Source organism: Ixodes scapularis, unplaced genomic scaffold (genome assembly GCF_016920785.2).
Source record: "Ixodes scapularis isolate PalLabHiFi unplaced genomic scaffold, ASM1692078v2 PGA_scaffold4__175_contigs__length_147842914, whole genome shotgun sequence".
Taxonomy (NCBI): Eukaryota; Metazoa; Arthropoda; class Arachnida; order Ixodida; family Ixodidae; genus Ixodes; species Ixodes scapularis.
Window position 1 is genome coordinate 40,928,630 of NW_024609879.1, and position 18,864 is coordinate 40,947,493.

The following is an 18,864-nucleotide window of genomic DNA, read 5'->3' on the forward strand; positions in this document are numbered from 1 at the left end:
GAAGCGTTTTTTTTAGGAAGAACGAAGGAACGCCAAGGTTTCTTTTTGCAACGGTGGAACTGGAACAGAAACTCCTGACATATTTACTGGAACGGAAAAAGAACGCAGTTCGCTTTTTCCGTCCAGTGGGATAATTTTTATTTTATTTCCGAGGAAAATTCTAAAAGTATAAAACCATCATCTTTCAGGTAGCGCAGGATCTTATTAACGTTTTGGTTAGTTATCTCGGGGCTTATTTTGTGTGGTCCTCGCTTTGTAACACTAAAGTCCAGGAGAACAAGTGGACATCGATTTTTTTCTCAGTGTCCGAGACTGCAATACAAAAAGCAAAACTCAGATAGTTTCTTTGCTTCCACGAATCCCCTTCCACTCGGTAATCTAAGGCCGACTACAACCATCACTGAACTTCTACAAAGAGACCCACAATTACAACAAAAGAAAAGCTTACCACATATGGAACATACCCGTGTATCCCGAATGTTGTTCAATTAAGAAATGCACAAAAAGTAACCTTTATTCCTTCTCCCCTTGTCCGCCAACTTGAAACTGAACAAGAAATCCAAACTTCAGGAAGAACTACTATTGTTTAAAACTGACTTCCCAAAAGCCCCACCACATCTTCACTCTCGTTTGCGGACGACAACAATGAGAAGCAACTGTTGTTAAGTTCAGCAAGGGACTTCGATCGATTGAAACGTGTGAGCTTGATGCAAAACGCCCGTGCAATGTGTGGTAACATAGCAAATGGCTCGTCTCAATCGCCTACCACAAACATGAATAGGGTTAACGATGAGATAGATAAAAAAGACAACTTTCGTGGATCCAGCGAAATATGGTAATCAGCAAAATGCAAATGTGACGTATATGCAACGATACGTTCCATTTTTGTAACTGTAACGGGAAGAAGTTCCTTTTTAACATATGAAACTTATAACGGGAACACGTTTAAAAAATCAGAAGGAACGAGGAAAAATCTTTCGTTTCTTTTTTGGATGAACGTGTACAGCACTGGAGGACACCCAGCACACCGAACGCTGCAACGGGACCGACCAGATGTAGCCTTATCGGCGCGCGAGCTTATTTCAGCTTATTCCAACCGCGTCGCGACCGGCCAGATTGAGGAAGCACACATGTGTCTCGCTGCAATGACAGCTCTCCACATCCGCTTTTCGCTGGGCGCGCATGCTTTGACCTCGACGCAAGCTGGCGTAAACACCGCGTTAGAGATATTGTCACGGTTGGTGACCAATAAACAAGAAATGAACAGGAAGAAATAAACGTTTACAGTGGCGAACTTGTGCCAAAATAAAAGGGTACAAAAGACAATAACAGAGCGTCGAGGGCGTCGAGGTCGGCGTAGCAGCAGAGTCGAACGCTGGGGCGAAAACTGACTCTGGCTTGCCACGCGGAGCCGCTTTTGTACACGCGTTGGCTTCTGGAGCATTCGACGTAGAAGGTTCGACGCGTAGAACATTCTAAACTCGAATCAGCAAGACGGTTCTCGAATTCACCAGAACATCCCATTACCGTGTCAACAAAATGCGTAGCCGCGGCCAGGAATCGAACCCTGGCCCTTCGCGTGGGAGGCAAAGGCGATAACCGTTAGGCTACGGCCGCGCTATCTACTTGGCGCGCGGCATTACTCCCCCCTTAAAACAGTGCATCGTCCCGATGCAACAGAAAACAAAACAAAGCACATAAAAAGAAGGGCAAACTAAAGAGTTATTTTAAACACATAAGATCCACAGTCCTATCGAGCGTAGTACGGCTTCAGGCGCACGACGTGGACAACTTCAGGTCGTGGTGGGCGGCGTGATGATGTTCTTGTTCCGTCGGCCATCACCTCGTAGTTCCGCTCGCCGAGGCGACGAAGTACCTTGTATGGTTCAAAGTATCGTTTCAGCAGTTTCTCACTGAGGCCGCGGCGACGGATGGGCGTCCACAGCCACACCCTGTCTCCGGGCTGGAAGTGAACGTCCCTGCGACGAAGGTTGTAGCGGCCCGCGTCGATGCGTTGCAGGTCTTGAATCATGAGTCGGGCGAGCTGGCGGACTTCTTCGGCGCGTTGAGCAACCACCTGGGCGTCGTCGCTCTGATTGTCAGATGGCTCATGGGGCAGCATTGCGTCCAGCATGGTCGTTACCTTCCGACCATGTACCAGCTGGAAAGGGGTGAATCCAGTGGTCTCCTGAACCGCCGTATTGTAGGCGAACGTGACGTAGGACAGCACCTCGTCCCACGTCTTGTGCTCAACGTCGACGTACATAGAGATCATGTCGGCGATTGTCTTGTTCCGTCTCTCCGTCAGCCCGTTGGTCTGCGGGTGGTACGCAGTTGTACGACGGTGCCTGGTGTGACTGAGTCGGAGGATTTCTTGGGTCAGCTGTGCCATGAACGATGATCCGCGATCAGTAAACAAAATTTCTGGAGCGCCGTGCCGGAGGACGATGGACTCGATGAAAAACTTGGCGACTTCAACAGCCGTGCCTGCTGGAAGGGCTTTCGTCTCGGCGTACCGTGTGAGATAATCGGTGGCGACGATAATCCAGCGGTTTCCCGACGTTGACGGCGGGAAAGGGCCAAGTAAATCCATTCCAATCTGCTTTAACGGCATAGACGGGGGAGAAATCGGATGCAGAAGTCCTGACGGCTTCGTCGGCGGTTTCTTGCATCGCCTACACTCGTGGCATGATCGAATGTATAGGTGAACGGTCTTTGGTAGCCTCGGCCAGTAGTACTTTTCTCGAATCCTGGCAAGCGTCCTGCTGTAGCCAAGGTGTCCAGCCGTTGGGTCGTCATGACATCCTTGGAATATTTCGTCTCGAAGGGTGGCAGGAGCAACCAACAGCCATGCTGTGTTGTTGTTGACGACGTTCTCCTTGTACAGCACCCCTTGCCGCACAGAGAATGTCTGCAGGATTCTTAAGAAAGCACGGGGAACCGAATTACTCGCTTGTCCCACTAAATGCTCGATGAGCGCTCGCAATTCAGGGTCGTCTCGTTGGAGTGCTGCCATGTCGCTGACGTCCAAAGCGCCGAGGAAACACTCATCGTCGTCGTCTTCGATACAGGCAGGTCCGGCCTCGACAGGAGCTCTTGACGGGCAGTCGGCGTCATTGTGCTTCCGGCCGAACTTGTACACAACGGTCATGTCGAACCCCTGCAGTCGTAAGCTCCACCGGGCGAGGCGTCCGGAGGGGTCTTTCAGATTCACGAGCCAGCAGAGCGAGTGGTGGTCCGTGACCACGCGAAAAGGACTTCCATACAGATATGGGCAAAACTTTGTTATTGCCAAGACGACAGCAAGGCACTCCTTTCAGTTGTTGAGTAGTTCCTCTCCGCCTTAGACAGCATCCGACTCGCGTATGCAATGACTCGTTCTGCCCCGTCCTGCCTTTGAACTAGCACCGCGCCAAGTCCGGTGTTACTGGCGTGCGTGTGGATCTCTGTATCAGCGAACTGGTCGAAATGGCCAAGAATTGGGGGCGTCTGGAGTCTTCGTTTCAGCTCATCGAATGACCGCTGGTGTTCGTCTGTCCATTCGAACTTTACGGCGTTCTTCGTGAGGTGCATCAGCGGTGCGGACAGCTTGGCGAAGTCCCGAACAAATCGTCTGTAGTAGGCACAAAGACCGAGGAATCTTCTCACGGCCTTTTTGTCAGACGGCGGCGTAAATGCAGCTACGGCGCGGGTCTTCTCGGGGTCCGGGAGAACACCTTTGTTGCTCACGACGTGGCCAAGACACTTAAGTTCACCATAGGCGAATCGACGCTTTGTCGGCTCGAGTGACAGGCCGGTGGTCTTGATGGCTTGAAGCACGGGTCGAAGTAGTTTCAGGTGCTCGTCGAAATCTCGTGAAAATACCACGACGTCGTCAAGGTAGACGAGGCAGCTCTGCCATTTCAGACTTGCCAGCACGGTGTCCATGACACGCTGGAAGGTGGCTGGCGCTGTACAAAGCCCGAACGGCATCACTTTGAATTCGTACAGTCCGTCGGGAGTGACGAAGGCAGTTTTCTCCCGGTCGCGTTCGTCGACTTCAATCTGCCAGTAGCCACTCTTCAGATCCATCGACGAAAAATATCGGGAGTGGTGCAGTCGGTCTAACGTATCGTCGATGCGGGGGAGCGGATAGACGTCCTTCTTCGTCACAGCGTTCAGTCGACGATAGTCCACGCAGAACCGCAGGGTTCCGTCCTTCTTCTTTACAAGGACGACTGGGGACGCCCATGGACTTCTTGAGGGTTGAATGATGTCGTCGTCGAGCATTTCTTGGACTTGATCCTGAATCACCTTTCTTTCCTTTAAGGAGACTCAATACGGCGACTGATGGACAGGGAGCGCGTCGTCGTCGGTAATAACGCGATGTTTCGCCATTGGTGTTTGGCGAACTTTCGACGACGTGGCAAAACAGTCACTGTATTCGGCGAGGAGATCAACCAGTTGCCGGCGCTTAAGAGCTGGGAGCTGGGGGTTGATGTCGATAGGCGGCGGCGGCGTGCTGTTCTGTTGTGACGACGATGTTTCTTCGGAGACTGCGGTGACGACGGCTGGCGCCTGAAACTCCTCAATGTGGCCCACAGTGGTGCCCTTCGTTAGGTGCTGCGGCTCCTCTCGGAAGTTTGTCACAAGAACAGTTGCACGTCCTTCTTGGAGATCCGTTACGCCTCGTGCGACGCCATTTCCTTTCTCAAGGAGCAGTTGGACGCTGCCTTCCAGAAGTGCTTCACCGTGCATGGCTGAGTCGGTTATGGCGGTGACGAAAACAGTCGACCTCGGCGGTAAGTTCACATGGTCGGCGATAACTCGGATCACGGTTGACGTCGTGTTGGTCTTTACCGGCGGTAAAACAGTCTTTCGCAGCGTCAGCTGGTTTGCCCCGAGGTCGATGACGGCGCCATACTCGCTGAGAAAGTCCATTCCGAGGATAACGTCTCTCGAACAGTCTTGCAGAACGACGAACTTCACAGGGCACGTCTCACCGTGGATCTCAACGCGAGCAGTGCATCTTCCGACTGATGTGATAAGGTGCCCTCCGGCGGTTCGTATTTGTGGTCCATTCCACGGCGCGGTGACTTTTCGAAGGCGGCGGGAGAGTCTCCCACTCAAGACCGAGTAGTCTGCTCCAGTGTCCACGAGTGCTGATGCGTCGTGGCCGTCAATGACGACGTTTAGGTTATTGGACACCGCTGCAGGGGCGTCGTTTCGACCTCTGGCAGCGTTCGAGCGGGGGCGCTCCGATGTTCGTGGAGGATCTTGGCGTCGGGTGTCTTCAGCAACTCCACCTCCAGGGGTTTCCGCGCCTAGTTTTCCCGGCGTGGAGCGAGGGGCGACAGGCATTCACGTCGGGGTCGGTGCATCGGCTAAGCTGGACGTCGTGGCGAAGGCGACCGGAACTCTCGGCGGGACGCAGGCTCGGGGGACTGAGGTCGTCGCAGGTACTCGTCGATTTCCCGAGGCCGTTCACCATAACGGGGTCGCGGGTCGTTCGGCTGGAACCCGCGCAGCCCGAGTCGACGGTATGGGCATCGGCGGTAGGTGTGGTCTGCTTCCCCGCAGTGGAAGCACAGAGGGCGTCGGTCGGGCGTTCGCCACACATCGGTCTTCCGGGGTGCACGGGGCTCCTGACTGGCGTACTGGAGCTGGTCGTCGCGGCGTCGGTCGTGCTGCGGCGCAGGAGAGTGACGTCGGGGCGGCGCAAAATAGGCTCGAGGAGGAGGCGGTGGCCGTCGGGCCACTGCGGCGTAAGTCAACGTGGGCTCCTCGGTGGCTGCCACGGCGACGGGGGCCTCAGGTTGGATGGCTCTTGGAACTTCTTCCCGCATAACCTCGGCGATGGAGAGCGTCGCTGGTCGGTTTGCAGCTGGCAGCAACCGGCGGATTTCCTCCCGGACGACCTCCCGGATGATTTCGCGGATGTCTGTACCATGAGCGTTTTCACCGCTAAGCAGAGCGGTTGTTGTGACGCTTGGATGCCGCTGGTAGTGGGAGGCGCGCGCTTGGAGGGCGCACTCGATGTTTGTTGCCTCGGTGACGAAGGCGTCGACGGTTGCCGGCGGGTTGCGGACGAGGTCCCCGAAAATGTCGTCTTTTACCCCGCGCATGAGAATTCGTAGTTTCTTCTCTTCGGTAGCCCGAGGGTCGGCGCGGGCACTCAGGTGCAGAACGACCTCTACGAAGCCGGTGACGCTCTCGTTGGGACCCTGGGTTCTGGTTCGCAGTAGGTCCTCGGCTCTCTCTCGGCGGTGGTGGTTGCTGAACGTAGCCTTGAGATCGGTCTTGAAAATGTCCCACGACGTCAAAGAGGACTCATGATTCTCGTACCAGTGCTTGACGGGACCCTCAAGCGAAAAATAGACGTTGTGCAGGCGCTGCTCGTCGGTCCAGCACTTGTGGCGGGCAACGCGTTCATAATAGTCAATCCAGTCTTCGAAGTCTTCGTATTGCTGGCCGTGGAATGGAGCAGCCGTGCGCGGTGCGACGGGAAGATAAACGACGGCTGGAGCGGCCGGGGTCTCCGACTGGTTGGCCATCGTCGTCCTCCTGGTTCGCCTGGTCCTGGGTGGCAAGGGTCCTGATTCCGGGGGTAGGCCAAGGTTCCGGCGACTTAATCGGATCTCGGTCTGGTCTTCGTTGGGTTCTTGGGGGCTTGTGTTCGGACTTGCACTGCGGGAACTCGAAGGGGAACGCTGCACGGGCATACGGTTACCCCGCACCTCCGCCAAAATGTCACGGGTGGTGACCAATAAACAAGAAATGAACAGGAAGAAATAAACGTTTAATGTGGCGAACTTTTGCCAAAATAAAAAGGTACAAAAGATAATAACAGAGTGCCGCGGGCGTCGAGGTCGGCGTAGCAGCAGAGTCGAACGCTGGGGCGAAAACTGACTCCGGCTTGCCACGCGGAGCCGCTTTTGTACACGCGTTGGCTTCTGGAGCATTCGACGTAGAAGGTTCGACGCGTAGAACATTCTAAACTCGAATCAGCTAGACGGTTCTCTAATTCACCAGAACATCCCATTACAGTGTCAACAAAATGCGTAGCCGCGGCCAGGAATCGAACCCTGGCCCTTTGCGTGGGAGGCAAAGGCGATAACCGTTAGGCTACGGCCGCGCTGCCTACTTGGCGCGCGGCAATATACCCGCTTCAAAGCGTTAATAAAGCTGCTTTTGCCGCTACTGAGGCACTCAAATAATGTCATTGATTAAGCTGCATATAGGCAACACGTATTGCACAAGTACCATGTTTTACATGGCTTGGAGCACTGAGAAAACATTGAAAAAGAGAACTTTATCTGGTGCTACGCCGCGGGCAGTGACGACATTTGTATATACGAGTATCCTACACTGTTCGGGGGCGGGACCAACAAGATGGCTAGGTTTCTGTGTTGTTGTTGGCCCCGCCGAACAGTGTAGGATACTGGTATATACAAATGTCGTCACTGCCCGCGGCGTAGCACCACATAAAGTTCTTTCCGTGCCTTGGTGGAAATGGACGCCCCAAGACGTCTCCTCCATATGAGGCTAATGGCAACCTGTCGTGGGTCCGGTTTCCCATGCTTCTCCGTGGGTGTAACGAATCTTTTTCAATGTTTTCTCAGTGCGCCACGCCATGTAAAACATGGTACTTGTGCAATAAGTGTCGCCTATATGCAGCTCCCTCATTGACATTATTTGAGTGCCTCAACAGCGGCAAAAGCAGCTTTATTAACGGTTTGAAGCGGGTATATCTCTAACGCGGTGTTTACGCTAGCTTGCGTCGAGGTCAAAGCATACGCGCCCAGCGAAAAGCGGATGTGCAGAGCTCTCATTGCAGCGAAACACATGTTTGCTTCCTCAATCTGGCCGGTGTGGGAATATACGACTGAATCGAATAGCACGCTTTGTTTTTAGCTTTGAAACTGGTAATGCGACGTACCCCCATTCAATGAAATGCTGGCCAAAGCGCTAATTATTAGGGTTTTTTAAAACAAGGTACGCAATTATGACGGACGCTGGTGCTTAAGTTAGCACTTTAACGTATGCTACGAAAGAAGGGTTTAGATTAGCGTTCTTCCACTGCGACGTGGAATCCCGAGCATCTCGCGCTTGTGACGCCACCAGGTTACGCTAACAATTTTTATTTCACGCACGAAGCGTTGCAATTAAAAACAAGTAAATGTTTTGTCTCAGAGTAACTTTTCAGGATAGTTTAACGATGAGAATGCGACGAGAATGGCCGACTGGTCGTGTCCGCTTGCGTCGCCTAGGCATGACAGGTATCGAGGTATCGTGTACTGACCTTCGTACATATACCCGACGCACGTTCCCCGAGAATTGTTCGCGGGTCGTGAGGAGCAAGTGGCCGGCGATCGCTGCCATTCTTGCTGGGTCCTCCGAGTCGGTCATGACGTGCACCTCCCGTAGAAATTCAATGTCGGCGTGTCTTAAAATCTGCAGTAGCGAGGATGCCGCCGACGCCGCGCTCACGACGGCTTCCAAAGGGGCCGCGGTCCTGGGAGCCGCCTTTTTCTGACTATGCGGGTCATGGCATTAGCAAATTTGCTGTGCATCACGAAAGGCACTCGAAAGAGCGCCAAGACTCATTGAGTACGCACTCAATTTCCGAAAAAATAGCATACGCTAAAATAGCGCACGCAGAGCGCGAAACGCGGCTAGCGTTCGGCGCATGCGGAGTGGCGTAGACGGTATCGTTCGTGTACGCAAAGCTTTATAATAATATTATTAGTTTATTTCCATTACACCTAATGATGGAGCCAAGAAAAAAAGCCGTGCTACGGGACTTGACGGGTTCTCGGCCTCAGTACATTCTGCAGAAGCTTCGGAAATATCAATATCCAAACAAGATCGTCCATATTCACGATGATTACGAAAAAAAAAGAAACTAAAAAACATCACTGAGCACCGTATTAGTCGACATGCCAAAATCATCAGAAAACGTCATTTTAAACTGAGAAAAAAATAAAATGAAACCCTATTCCCCTATTGCCCTGTTCTAAAATATTCTATAATATAGGCTCTCAGAAAAACAAATCAAAAGAGTAGTGGCGATGTCGTGAATCTCCGTTCGTAACGCTACGCACGTACGAGTTTCATGATAAAATACACGTACGTCACTATATTCCTTGTCACATCAGGACGCTTATGTAGACCGCGTTTCCCCCTCCGCTAAGCCTTCCGGAACGAAGAAGCCGCACCTGCGCCTGGGCTACAATGGCCTTGACTAAAGTACTCCACGTCACATTGTCTCCCACTGGAGGCACCGTCGGATGCAGGCATTCAAAGAGCGCCGAATGTATATCGTCAAGGTGCCTTCGTCTGGTTCGTATCACCGGCTAATCGAAACACGAAAAGTTAATGCGACGTGAATCGTTGCGGGTGCTGCGTTATGTATAGTGCGTGATTGTTTTAGTGCGTGAGAGAAAGAAGATCCACGAACAGGACGATCGCCCTGTCGATACATGTTTAGTATTGTTTAATTAGCTGCAGAGATTTCTTGCGCTGCCTAATCATATATACGCTAAATATTTTAACACCATCAATAATATTTTGGGCTTGTCCCGTAGCTAACACCCCTTATCCGTGTGGCAAAATACCTTAAGATGGTGGTGTAATTTTGAGCACATTTCGAAAAAGGTGGAGTGATCACACAGCCCAAGAACAAGGTGTTATAATGAAGCACCCGAACTATGAGGCATGCTTCTCTAACACTTGAAAGGGTGCGGCGTAATCAACTTATCGCACACTCGAAAATTAAAACAAATTTTAAGGGCTTTAACGTGCCAAACCAAACGACCGTCACGCCCCGGCGGGGGACTGAAGAATAATTTCGTCCACCCGGGAACCTTTCGACGTACGAACGATAACTCAGTTGCGCCGCACCTTCTGTGCAATAAGGGTCCGTCAGATTGCGGGCATCTCGGCTATTCGAAACCGACACTTCGGGGTACGTAGGCCAGCGCTTTGCCTCTGAACCACCAAGGCGGCAAACTTGAAAATACTGTGCTAGTCTTTAGGCCACAAGTAAGGAACCGTGCAATAAAGAAAGGGAAAGGCATTTGGGCTACTTCAATTGAATAGGGTGTGATTGTTCTATGTACTACTTCTAAGGACCTACGGAAAACGACTAAAAATGAGCACAATCGAATCTGAACCACTACGATATTTTATTCCAGGAGTGCCGTTCATTACTCGGTTTTACAGCGAAGCTGTTTATGGTTAGGGTTCCGTGGAAGTTTCGTGTGCGTCAACAAAAACTCCTTTTTGACCGCTAAATTTATCAGGAAAAATTTTCTAGCGGAAATAAAAAATGTCCGAAACAAATTTAGCGGGAAACTTTTTCAGCTATATTTGAGGAGGAATATTTTGAGCTAAATTTAGCGGGTAAAATTGACGTCACGTTACCTCAACAGCATATCAATTTCCCGCCAAATTTAGAGTTGAAAATGACGTCACCATTTCATGTGACGTCACCCAAATTTCCCCGCCGAGTTCAGCGGAAACATTTCCCCTCATAAATTAGCAGGAAAATTTAGCGGCACAGGAGAGGATGAGGGAACGGGAAGAGGTAGGAAGCTGACCGCCCTCTCTTTGTCGTCATTCCCAGCGCTTACGTACCTAGTTTACTTTCCTTCCTCCAGGTGGCGGTCCTGCCGCACGTGTCTCGTTTCCTCCTGATCTTGGGAGCGGCGATTGGCCGCGACATGTGTATGCGTATCTTTCGTCACGGTGACCACCGATCAAGACAATAAATCAGTTCGTACATTTGCTGGAAATTCTGTGTCACGTCTTTGTCGTGTGCTAAACAGATTCGCTGGTCGTCCACCTTCACAGAGTGGAATATCGTTGTTTCCTAAATTGGTAACGCAGCGCTTCGCTCTTTTGACTAAGTTTGAGCAAAAAGACGAAAGCAATCGCTAAAGAGAGAGTAGTTCATTAATATCGCGTACAAAATATCTCCTTCAACCTATAGATGTTCAAAAACTAGCCCGACTACAAGTTATTCTCCAGATTTCCTCATGCGCGTTGTCTTCAAAAGAAAATACACGGGCACATGCACACAGACTGCAGTATGTCAGGCATTTTTTGCAATTCTTCCGCTGCAGCGGTTCCTTCTGCCACATCAAGTGACCTCGTTCAAGACTCTACACAAGTTCACCCGCTTCTGTTGCATCGCGATAATCTAACGTTCTTTTCTCACAATTAAATAGAAGTTTCCTCTAAGCTTCAGCAGAGTCCCCGGGAAGTCAAAAATGACTTACTGCATTGTTGTTTTTTTGTGTTTTTGTTTCCTTTGAACCTTGTGACTGCATTTATAACGCGCATACAAATGAACCAACGCGATCAAGCGACAAAAGGCAGGATTGGCTTACTTATCGAGCGGAAGCACATCTACGTCATTCCCTCCTCTAGTGGCAGATTGACACGGTGAAACCAAATCGCGATAGACGTCCGAGGAATGTGTACCACCTGACCAGCACGTCACCAATTTCTACTTCCTCATCCACGAACACGCCTACTGAAACAACCAAGCGCCTTTTCACTCGCAGAATTTTGACGGAAGATTGACTAAAAAAGCGTTTCGCCTGGCAACCCCTCAACGTTTTTCTTTTTTGTTTTTACAAGGGAAGCAAACATTTTGGGTCATGTTGATCTTCGCGAGTTTAGTGGTGCGTTTTTACAAGTGAATCTTGGTTTAACGCGTGAAAGAAGCTGCAGGAACTTTGCTTGGCTCACGCGTCTCGTGTTCCTTTTGATTTTACGACTCTCGAGCATTCGGCCAAATAAATAAATAAGAAATACATTTAACCAACTCAGTATGTACGATAAGAAAGCTGAGTAAGCTGAGATTTCAAAAACTTCTTCATATATATTTTAATGAATATTCATATATACATATATAGAGATGTCGTTTGCCACTCTAGGTGAAGCACTCGCTATTTGATTGTCTATATCTGCACATATACTAAAAGTATGTAATTAACATAAATGCCGAATATTGCAGCCAGAAGGCAGGGAGCTTCGAAACATCTAAGGACGGCGAGGAAGGTGCTCCTCAGAAGCTGGAATTCGTTCTTGGGCCTGACACCTTACACGACATAGAAAAAGCAAAATCGTCCCATGCAAGGTCAGTATACAAGCTGCAGGACCAATCGAATATCACAATGCGGAAAGCAATGCATATATGGACGGTCTAACTGTCGACGTGCCATAAATCCTGCAGGAACACTTACTAAAATGTGACGAATAAAACGAAAACTATTTTAAATATACATTTGCTTTTTGAGCATTGTAGCTTCATTTTCGCAACAACACAATAGGGGCATTAATACAGATTTTTTTATATCTCAAACATCCTGAAGATTCCACAATTAATGCATACAGTGGCGACAATGTTCGTTACGCTGTAAAACAAAATTTAAACATCGGCTTCAGCGCATAGAAAGCTCTACCCTTCACCAAATGTGCAGCTGGATTTTGATTTTTTTACAATTTGAACTTCTTCATCTAGTGGTTCTTGTTTTCTAAAAAAAAAAAGATGAGACTAATTAACTTGACAGTCAAAGGAATAAATTGTTGTTTGCTATTTCTCAATAACGGAAGCGAGCAGACGACGCCCTTTGTTGTCTGCTAGGTGCGGCTTTCAGGAGATGCCGCCGAAATTACATTGATAGTAAATTTGTGTCTGAGATCACGTCCGCCATTCACCGGGGAAGTGTTTTAGTGTCATTTGTAACAGAAAGAGAGTTACGGTCTTCGAACTTCCCAAGGTAAAATGCACTACCCAATTGCACATTTCCTGAAGGGATGACTTGTCTAAATACAGGCGCTAATTTTTTTCGTCTGTTTTACAAGGCACGAAAAACTGGCCATCCTGTGGTATAGCCATATACGACTGGAGAACTACTTGTCGTAATTTATTGCATGCACACAGGAGTCTGCAAGTAGGTCGTAGATATACATGGCGTTCACTGACATTACTTGTCGAGATACTAGGAAGGAAGGGCGCGAGCTTCCGCTGCATATAACGATGCACTTCTGGTCACCAGAAAAAAGGGTGTACTGATGTCACGTGCACGCCATGTATATGGCGAGGTCCAGAAAAGACCTAGTCAGGTTTCTGTCATTATGGAGTGAATTTTCATTTTTATATTTGTTATGCTGCCTCGTCCTGATTTCACCTCTCTACATTTGTCAGAGATGGGAGCCATATTGTTCTTCAACAGCAGTTCGTGTAAAATGCTACTTTAAAAGAAAGAGAGCATGTAGGGTAACGAGCTGAGGATACTGATTCAGGATGCTGTAATTATTAATAATTACGGTTAACACCACAGATATACTGGCGGTACTGAAAGGCTCTTCTATCAATTTTCCAACTATGGAAAAAAGTTCATCCAGTCGTGCAACATGAGTCCGGACGGCTACACGCAGATGGCCATTCAACTGGCGGCCTTCAGGTAAGAACACAATGCCTTGCGCGCGTAATGCAAAAACAGTGAGTGCGCAGGCGAGTTGGCGGAAGTTTATTATGATGTAGAATACCCGAGACTATTTAAAAACTGAAAAACTTGGTCGAAGAAAAAGGACAGGGGAAAAGAACGTCTCAGTTGAGACGTTCATTTCCCCTGTCATGTTTCTTCGACCAAGTTTCCCAGCTTTTACCACGGTCTCGGGTATTCAACATCATGCGCGTAATGCGTTGTGCTCTGAAATTTTGGTTACACATTGACGGCGTTCATTTTTTTCCGAATTTGCGGTGTTTTTTTTTTAATTTAGCGTTTTTCAAATAGATTATTTCTTTTTTTGTGTCGAGGTAATGATGTGTGTTTATCGATAATTCCGTTGAAGAACGGGAGCATAAGATTCCCTAACTTCTAGAGAACGGGCTTGGGATCCGAATATATCCCGCTACCGATAACATAAGAGAACACGTTAAGGGCTACCGTTGCGAAAAATAGGAACAGCCTCAGTTTGGGCTGCGTTCCGCCTTAACATTGAATAAAACAGTAGGTAGTCATTTCTTCCTGCGAAGTTTGGGAATCTACGATTCGTGTGCTAGTCCTTAATGTTCGCATGCCCTTAATTTATTCTAGTTTCGCAAATTGAAAAACTTGCGGATTTTAGGAGCAAGCAAAAATTCCGGTATTTAAGAGTTTCTTTGCATGCATCTGGAAATGGCGAAACTTAATGGCCGGGAATATGTCCTCTGTGACCGATTCGCGAAAAATAGTGGCCGCTGAAATAATGGGTTTTACAATGTCTGTTTTCGGAAACACATCAAGGATATGGTTGGTTTCTTCGGAATCACACCCTTTATCTCGTTTCCTTCTCGTATCGCTAGCGAGACGTGTTCGGATCACGGGCATGTTCCCGAGTGATTGGGAAATCTCATGCTCGAGTTCCGCTTTTTTCAACATAATCCTTGATAAGCACCGATCGTTTTTTCTACGCCGCAAAATGAAACTAACGAACAATAAATCGAAATAAAAATAAATAATAATAAAAAAGTGCTTCATAACTAGAATGAAGTGGTACCCCGAAAATACGGCACCTTACCTATAGGTGCTGGCTTTCAAACCTTCGTTTGAATACAACCGGGCGCACTAAATCTATTTTTATGTCGTTTGTGACTGTTTACAACAGGCTTCGCTGCATCGAAATCGGTTGCAGTGCTATCACTGCGATGCCGCAGCCTCTCATCAAGAGGTGGCAGTTTCATTTGCTTTGTCACAAAACCTTGGACCTCTCAACATTTCATATACATTATATATGATGTTTTTGAATGATGAAAAAAGTTACAAATGGGTGAATATAAAGTGGTATTTTACTCATTGTTAAAACATTTTGCATACATCGCTACATCAGCAACCATCCGAAAACAAGAAAAAATGTGAAGCTCAAAGAGATGTTCAACATTCAGAATTCCCTACTCGTTGTGACGTTGGTGATTTTACGCCTTGGAGAGTTCCGGCCTTGTCTACGTGTTTCTTTCAGGTTAAGGAATAGTCCGGTGATATAAGAAACTTTCTACAGTTTTGCGCTGATCACGTATAAAGCTTCTAAATAATGTTAGATATCAGATTTATTTGATTAAGAAACGCCCCAATATTCGTTCAATGAATTATGGACATCAATATGAAACGTGACGCCAAATGTCACAACAAATGCATGGCTGGTCTTGTCGTGACGCCCCATGAGGCATGGTAACGCCAGAGCCGGAGGCGTTGAATTGTTTTCGGCTTTGATTAACATGGTCAATCTTGCGTACAAAGATCGTCGTCGACGAATTCAGCTTTCATCGACACAGTAAATCTTGTATTTGTAGGAACAAAGGTATTTTACCGAGACCGTAATCAAGAGCTGTCATGGCTCCCTTTGAATGACGTTACGTCAGAGCCTTCCGCTGTTACCAAAGCAAACGCTGTGTGTTTTCCGAGTGCCATCTCAGCAGTTGTGTTCTGTTTAAAATTAAATTACTTGCACGGCGAAGAATTAAAAACTTGGATAACATGCGGATAATATTACCAAAAAACACTTTAACTTAATTGTTTTCTGAAAGACATCTTAACGGACAGTGCCTTTAATTCCAACCTACAACCCGACGATGTGTTTGCGTTTGTCTTGCAAGTAGCTTCAAATGCGCCAGTGCAAGAGTTCTGTATTTCGAGAGGTCCTTGGAAGGAAATGGCGGTAGGGCTCCCGGTAGTGGCACGTGTCATGCCTGTTTCCTCAACAATAGTTGGCGGTATTTTTAACAAACGCCTTTGTGAAGGCGCTTTAGTCCAGTTGTAGCCGACGCTACGAGCTGATTGGTTCAAATAGGCAGCGTCAAAGGCAGACCATCTTTGCGTTCGTCATGTTTCTGTACGCGTTCTATCGTCGCTGAACCATTGGTAGACAAAAAGAACTCAATGATTTGTGCTTTTCACTTCGCTTGATCGGTTCAGTTAGCTTGTAGCATGAGCTACGTCTGGACTTACGCTGAGGCAAAGGATAACTGGTGTTTGGCTGCGGCGTCACAAAAGAGCCGACGCCGTCGAGCGCTGTTGTGACGCGCGTTCAATGGGCCAATCAAGGCACCACGAGCTTCCCTCTATGTTTCGCGCCGTCTTAATCTAAAACGTTAAACCGGCCGGGGTATACGTCCTACTACGAGAAAAGTCCGCGTCGTTATGCCCGAATGATAGTCACACCATTACCTGATCAAGCACTTGTCGCTAAAGTTCAAAGCGGGCGAGCCTCAGAAATAAAACACAACGAAAAGCACAGCAGCGCAAAAGCTTCGTCATTGCAGCCGGAGTTGGTGCCGCGCCTGCGCAGTGGGGTTGCGTTATGTCATCGCCAGAGCGCCGGATGAAAAAAGAAGAGGTGTCGCGCTGCTTGCAGTAATGCGGTGCGTGTAGGAATGCATACGCAAGCAGTTTTAAGGCTCGTTCTGTAACATTTTGGCTAGGAGTTGGTCATTTCCTGAACCCCAGATACAAGTGAAGCCCGGATAAAAGCGTGGCCGTGAAGCTCGAAACCTGGAATCACATAAAAACGCTTTGGAGCCAGGCGCGCATCTCACCATACCTTTTGATTCATTACGAAAGCTTATTTCCAGCACGTGACGACACATCGCCTTGAGTTTAGGTGCTATAAACGTGAGATGTTCTTTGCCTGGGTGTTTGGCATTTTGTGAAGCCCAGATGAAACGTGGCCGGGAGGCTCGACACTGATTGGTTGGCTGGTGGGAGAGGAGGAGGGAAGTGCTCGACGCTGATTGGTTATCGGGGAGGTCATCTGACCAGAGGGGTAGCTGAGGAGGGGTGAGGTAGGATAGGAGTCATAAGAGTAGCTAGATCACCTCTGCGCACTCTCGGAGAAGAGCTCGCAAGTATGGAAGGCGTTGGAAGATCGCCAAGTTTATCAGTTCCGATTAATGGTAGTATCGCTTCGTTCTAGGAAGAACTATTAGCCGAGCACATAATACGCGTTGATGAGGGGTGCCGTGTAGGTAGGAGTCCGGCGATCTCTAAACATCTCTAAACATTAGTGTCTCTAAACATTAGTGACGCTAGAACGTCTCCTGTATTCTACACATTCGCCTGGTATGTATTTTTTGGTGGTGGGGGTAAGTCAGTATCACATAGAAGAAAAGACCTGCGCATAACTTCATCGTTATTGGAGCCAGGTCACAAGCGTCGATCAAGCCGAAGCTCGATTTGTGAACTCCGCAAAGTGGCAGACGATGGATGCTGCGTCATTGAGAACCGTTAAATAGGATGCTACTGCACTGAACACCACTTATATCTGGAGAGCGAAAATGGGGCGTGGAAGAGGCTGATGTCTGGAGAACACCCTTTTTGAAGGAAGTTTGCTTAACTGCACCGATTTAGCGATCATTTAAAATAATTTACACTTCTACCAATGCTTTTTACTTGTACACATAGTGCTTGAACTTAAATATAATATGCACTCCCTCTTGAATATTACACTCAGATGGCTCATTTTCTCTAGCGTCAATAATTTTGGCGAGCCTTGGACAGAAGTTATGTTTCTGGCTCGCAAATTAGAAGAAGTTTCTGGTACATCGACATGATGCAAAACTAACGATATGCCAACGTTTATACCCAATCTCGTTGCACGGACTCTCTTAGCTGCAATGTGTCGCGCAGTCCATGAAAAGCGGATGATTCTGACTACCTTAAATGCCACCGGGAATAAAACTCTTCGTGCCACATGCTATATACTGCACCCCACTCATTAAACATAATCATCATAATTGAACCGATTTGAAAATTAGTCTGCCGGTCTCGACGCTCTCAACTGAAAAAGTATCTTGGTGCTCATCAGTATCACAATGTTCAGTGCTCAACAAAACGAAGTGGACCAGCTGAGTGCGTGGCCTCGCTAAAGTAACTGCGTATGCTCAGCTCTAGGAGCATTTGCAGTTACTCTAACGTATAGGCTACTATAAATAGTTACTTTACTCTAAAGTTCTCATATGGCCCGCCTTCAAGATCCTCCAAGTATCTCTGGCGTAACTGTGTACTCACGAGTCCACACGCTCAGGCTCCACTGGTTCATTTTGTTTCATTGAGCACTGTACTTTTTTCTTCTTCTTGTGTACACTTTAATTTATTACATATTTCAAACCTGACGTCACTCCCCTCTTTATTGCTTTGAGTATTTGCTGTTTTTTTTAGAGCGCAGCTCTTAGAGGCCCGTTTCCGGCTTGAGCGGCGTCGCCGTCGGCGTAACCGCGAGGTCACGTGAACCCCCCCCCCCCCGAGGTCAGGTAACCCTCTGAGGTCACGTGACCCCCTGAGGTCACGTGATCCGCCTGAGGCCACGTGACTCCCTAAGGTCGCGTGACCCCCTGAGGTTACGTGACCCCCTGATGTCACGTGACCCCCTCCTGAGGTCGCATGACCCCACTGAGGTCACGTGACGCCATGAGGTCACGTGACCCCTGAGGTCACGTGATCCCCTGAGGCCCCATGACCCCTTTGAGGTCATGCGACCCCCGTGAAGTCACGTGACCCCTGAGGTCACGTGACCACCTGAGATCACGTGACCTCCTGAGGTCACGTGACCCCCTGAGGCCACGTGACCTCCCTGAGGCCACGTGAACCCCCTGAAATCACGTGACCCCTTGAGGTCACGTGAACGCCTGAGGTCACGTCCCCCTGAGGAAACTCGACTCCCTAAGGTCACGTGACCCCCCGAGGTCACGCGACCCCCTAAGGTCACGCGGGAGGGGGTCACGTGACCGCATGAGGTCACGTGACCCCCCTCCCCAGAGGTCACGTGACCCCCCTGACGTCCCACGACCCCCCTGAGGTCACGTGACCTCAAGGTGTCACCTATCGCTTAGCACGC

The 18,864-nt window shown here is 48.8% G+C and overlaps 1 protein-coding gene across 1 annotated transcript in view; it reads left to right on the top strand.

Moving 5' to 3' along the window:
• Positions 1 to 18,864, top strand: part of LOC115315163 (carnitine O-acetyltransferase) — an 81,741-nt gene that overhangs the window by 44,797 nt on the left and 18,080 nt on the right. The window contains exons 7-8 of the mRNA XM_042293551.1: positions 12,005 to 12,127; positions 13,335 to 13,457. Of these exons, the coding sequence (XP_042149485.1) occupies positions 12,005 to 12,127; positions 13,335 to 13,457 (246 nt within the window). The remainder of the gene's footprint in view (positions 1 to 12,004; positions 12,128 to 13,334; positions 13,458 to 18,864) is intronic.